Source organism: Eimeria maxima, genomic scaffold, assembly GCF_000499605.1.
Source record: "Eimeria maxima Weybridge genomic scaffold, Emw_scaff294, whole genome shotgun sequence".
NCBI classification, from domain to species: domain Eukaryota; phylum Apicomplexa; class Conoidasida; order Eucoccidiorida; family Eimeriidae; genus Eimeria; species Eimeria maxima.
The window spans coordinates 2,501-7,500 of NW_013565787.1; the positions used below are offsets into that span (position 1 = coordinate 2,501).

Consider the following 5,000-nt stretch of genomic DNA (forward strand, 5'->3'; position numbering starts at 1 on the left):
GGTATCGATAGCACTAGGGTACCTCTCCCGTTGCTAAACCCTAAACCCTAAACCCTCGTCAATCCTTCGCTAGGGTTTAGGGTTTGCCATCAGCCCTTGTCTTTATATATCTAGAGGGAACAGCAAACCCTAAACCCTAAACCCTAAACCCTAAATGCTCCTATAGAGGGTTTGTAAACCCTAATTTATATGCTATTCAAGGGACAAAACCTAAACCCTGCTCAACGGACTAAACTAAACCCTAAACCCTAAACCCTAAATTAGGGTTTAGGGTTTACGTGCAAGCCCTTGTAAACCCTCAATATAACCACTAACATATTAGGGTTTTAGTTTTATTTTATTTATTATTTATTATTTATATTATATATATAAATAGATAAATAAATAAATAAATAAATAAATAAATATTTATTTATTTATTTATTAGCAGCAGCAGCAGCAAATAAGTAAGAAAAACATAAAAAGAAGTTAGAGGTGCCTATACACCCCAATTTATTGCATGCAGCAATTCAGGTGTACAGACACCACAAATCGTCTCCTCTCCCCTTGCTGCTACTGCTCCTGCTCCTGCTGCAGCAGCAGCAGCAACAATATCTACTGCTGCTGCTGCTGCTGCTGCTGCTGCTGATATACATATCCTTTACGACTTCCTATAGGAAGCGGATCACCAGCAGCAGCAGCAACTTAGCTATTGCTGCTGCAGCTACTGCTGCTGCTGTTGTTGTTGCTGCTGCTGTTTACTGCTTATAGTTAGTAGTAGCAGCAGCAGCTCAGTTGTTGCTGCTGCAGCTCCTGCTGCTGCTGCTGCTGTTGAATGCCAACAGGCCATAGTGCAGTATATGTAACAAAGAACATTCACCTAACATTATTAACAGCAACAGCAACAACTGCTGCTGCTGCTGCTGTTGCTGTTGCTGTTGCTGCTGCTGTTGCAGTTGCTGCAGTTGCTGCTGCTGCTGCTGCTGCAGTTGCTGCTGCTGTTTAGTGCATGCATATAGATGGCATTAATAGACAATGTATATAACAAAGATTATCCACATATTAATCACAACAATAATTCTATACGTGCTGCTGCTGCTGCACCTATAGAACTACAGCTGCTGTTGCTGCTGCTGCTGCTGCAGCTGCAGCAACTGCTGCTGCTGCTGCTGCTGCTCAATGCCTACACCCAAGAGGCAATAGTACAGTACAAGTAACAAAGATAATAAACATAACATTATGATTATGAAGATTGATACAACATTTCTAGTGCTGCTTCTGCATCCCCATTTGCTGCTGCTGCTGCTGTTGCTGCTGCTGCTGCTGCTGCTGCTGCTGCAGTTTAGTGTCTACATCTAAATGGCCATAATACAGTACAAGTAACAAAGATCATCCACATAACATTATGATTATGCAGATTGATTAGGGCCTCTGCAAAGGGAGACGCAGGATCATGTCCCCCCATGAATACACGCCAACTCTCATGGTGATCTAGACGTGCAGGTCCTCCTCTTGCTGCTGCTCCTGCTGCTGCTGCTGCTGCTGCTGCTGATGGGGAGGAAGAGGAAGAGGAGGAGGAGAATAAACAACGAAGGGATCGTATAGGATATTTACTGACAATTAAATTAACACTCTTTTGCTCATTATTATTATTGTTACTACATTGGAGGCGGGAGAAGAAAGAAGAATACAGACTAAATAAAGAAGAAGAAAAAGGAGAAGAGGGAGGAGAAGAAGGAGAAGGAGAAGAAGGAGGAGAAGAAAAAGGAGAAGGAGAGAAAGAAGAAAAAGGATGATCCATTGGTCTATCTATATATTTTATTATATACGCCTGCATGCATATGCATAAGTATTCATGCATGCACATACATACATACACACACAAAGTAGAAAAAGAAGAAAAATTATTCAATTATATCTTCAATATATACATAAATTAATTAAATATATATAAATTATACACAATAAACTCCTAATTTACCCTCCTTCTGCTGCTGTTGCTGCTCTTTTTGTGTCGCTAATAGTATGCCGCTACCGTGAGCTGCCTATACACCTGAAGCAACGAGTGACACAAGAAGAAGAAGCAAAGAAAAAAAGAGGGAAAGAAGAGGCAATTAAATATATATTTATATTTATATAAAGAAAATAAAGAAAAAAAGAAAAATATTAATATATTATACGCATAGATTACCTTATATATATATAAAAGAAGATTTTCTTTATTGCTGCTGCTGCTGCTGTTGTTGTTTGTTGCTGCTGATGAATATGAATAAAAATTGGGGTGTATAGGCACCTTTCCTTTTCTTCTCTTTTTTATTTATTCTTATTTATAAACATATAAATAAATAAAAAAAAAAGAAAATATACATAAAATATAAATAAAAGAATAAGCAAGAGAAGAGGATACTCAACACATTCATAGTCACCAAACAAATTGCATGCACCAGCCGCTGCTGCTGCTGCTGCTGCTGCAACAGCAGCAGCAGCAGCAGAATATATTTGTGGCTTTTTTCTTATATAATTAATAATAATATTATTAACATTAATATAAATAAATATATTCTTTTTATTTATTTATTTATTTTTTTTATGTTTTTTTCCCCCTTATATACTGTCTTATTATATATACCTGCCTATACACCTCAATAAGCCATAAGAAAAAAAACTCTGTTTTTCTTCTTGTTCCTTTTTCTTCTCCTCCTTATTATTACCATTAATAAGGTGTATATACACCGCAATAAATACAACAAAACAATTCGTATATACACTGTATACACACATGTGTTAGCTAGCTATAGTTAGCAGCTACACAGACAGGCAAGCAGCTAGGTAGCTGCTAGCTAGGTAGCTAGCTAGCTAGGTAGCTAGCTAGCTAGGTAGCTAGCTAGCTACAGCTAGCCAAGGTAGACGGGGAGCTCTGCCATATAGTTGCTAGCTGCCTGGCTAGCTGCAGCTAGCTACAGCTAGCTACAGTTGCTGCAGCTGCTGCAGTTAGTTGCAGCTAGCTGCTGCAGCTAGCTGCTGCATGTGCTGCAGCAGCTAGCTGAGGTGTATAGACACCAACATAAAGACAGCAGACATTGTGTCTACTGTCAACTTCTAAACCCTAAACCCCAAACCCTAAACCCTAAACCCTAAACCCTAAACCCTAGACAACTTGTCGCCATAGACTATTCTTAAGTATCAAGAAAGGGCCTAAGGGTATCTGCAATTCTTTTGTTGCTTCTATTGCTGCTGCTCTTGCTGCTTCTATTGCTGCTGCTGCTGCTGCTGCAGCTTCTGCTGCCTCGGCATCTGCGGGCTCTGCAGATGCCTCAACATTTTGCTGCTGCTCTTGCTGCTGCTCTTGCTGCTGCTGCTGCTGCTGCTCAATGCTGTAAGGGGCGAAGGGCTCAACACCCCACAGCTGCGTCTCTCTCTTCCTGATGACCAGCCGCCAAACGGCTGCTGTTGCTGCTGCTGTTGCTGCTGCTGTTGCTGCTGCTGTTGCTGCTGCTGTTGCTGCTGCTGCCGCTTCCGTTGGTTGTGTTGCTGCTGTCGCTTGTATTGCAGTTGTTTCTGCTGCTGCAGTTGTTGCTGTTGCTGGTGCCTCAGCTCCTGTTGCTGCTGCTGCTTCCCCTGCTGCTGGTGCTGCTGCTTCCCCTGCTGCTGGTGCTGCTGCTGCTGTGGCTGTGGGGTCTGCTGGAGGTGCAGCAGACGGCACTTCACCATTAGCAGCACTGATAGCAGCAGGAGCAGCAGAATCAGAATCAGCAGCAGCAGCAGCAGAAGCAGCAGCAGCAGAAGCAGAAGCAGCAGAAGCAGCAGCAGCAGCAGCATTAGCAGCAGCGGGGCTGAGCCTGTACTGCAGCAGATCAAGCTCCCCATGGGGTATTCCTGCCCAATGCCACTCAACTATTTGCTGCTGTTGCTGCTGCTGTACCTGCTGCTGCTGCTGCTCTGTAGAAGCAGCAGCAGCTGTACCTTCGCAGTCATTCACTGCTTCTGCTGCTTCTGCTGCTGCTGCTGTTGCTGCTGCTGCTGCGTCGCCCTCCTGCTGGCTTGCTGCTGCAGCAAGAGGGATTTCTTCATTGGGTCCTTCAGAAATAATCTTCACATACAGCTGCAGCACAAACAGCAGCAACAGCAGCAGCAGCAGCAGCAGCATTAGCAGCAGCAGCATTAGCAGCATTAGCAGCAGCAGCATTAGCAGCATTAGCAGCAGCAAATTCCTTATGTTATCTTACTACTCCCTTATTAAGGGAAAGAGTTGTCTTGTGGGGTTTTTGCTGCAGCGGCAGCAGCAGCAGCAGCAGCACATTCTGCTGCCCTTCGCTGCACTGCAGCACCTGCAGCTGCTTGGATACTCTTATCTTCTCTGCTGCTGGTGCTGATGGAGCTGCTGCTGCTGCTGCTGCTGCTGCTGTCTTGGCTGTTCCTGCTGCTGGCTCCACTTCAGCTTCTGAGGATGCACAGCTAACTGCTGCTGCCCCTGCAGTTGCTGCTGCAGTTGCTGCTGCAGTTGCTGCTGCAGTTGCTGCTGCAGTTGCTGCTGCAGTTGCTTCTGTATCTGCTGCTGCAGTTGCTGTTGGAGCTGCCTCTGCATCTGCTGCAGCAACAGTTGTTGCTGACGTTGCTTCTGCATCTGCGGCTGCTGCTGCTGCTGCAGCGGCGGCGGCAGCAGCAGCTGTGCTTCCTGCTGCAACAGCAGTTATTTTTTCTATGTCTGCAGCAGTTTCTGTGTCTGCTGCTGCAGCAGCAAACGCAGCTGCAGCAGCAGTTGTTGCGTCTGCTGCAGCAGCAGTTGTTGTGTCTGCTTCTCCTGCATGTGCACCACCAGTGCATGCAGGATCTGCAGCTGCTGTTGCTGTTGCTGCGTCTGCTACCTCATTTGCATTGGCATTTGTTGCTGCGTCTGTTGCTGTTTCTGCTGCAGCAGCTGCTGCTGTTTCTGCTGCAGCAGCAGCTGCTGTTCCTGCTGCAGTTTTATCTGCTGCAGCAGCAGTCGCAGCAGAACCTTCGCTTGCAGCTGTAGCAGCAGT

The 5,000-nt window shown here is 45.1% G+C and overlaps 1 protein-coding gene across 1 annotated transcript in view; it reads right to left on the reverse strand.

Moving 5' to 3' along the window:
- Positions 1–3,127: 3,127 nt before the first annotated feature.
- EMWEY_00026880 (hypothetical protein, conserved) overlaps positions 3,128–5,000 on the reverse strand; it is a gene marked incomplete at both ends in the record, with an annotated part of 5,882 nt that continues 4,009 nt past the window's right edge. Inside the window, 2 exons of the mRNA XM_013481207.1 lie at positions 3,128–4,081; positions 4,308–5,000. The exon at positions 4,308–5,000 is cut by the window's right edge and continues 528 nt beyond it. Of these exons, the coding sequence (XP_013336661.1) occupies positions 3,128–4,081; positions 4,308–5,000 (1,647 nt within the window). The remainder of the gene's footprint in view (positions 4,082–4,307) is intronic.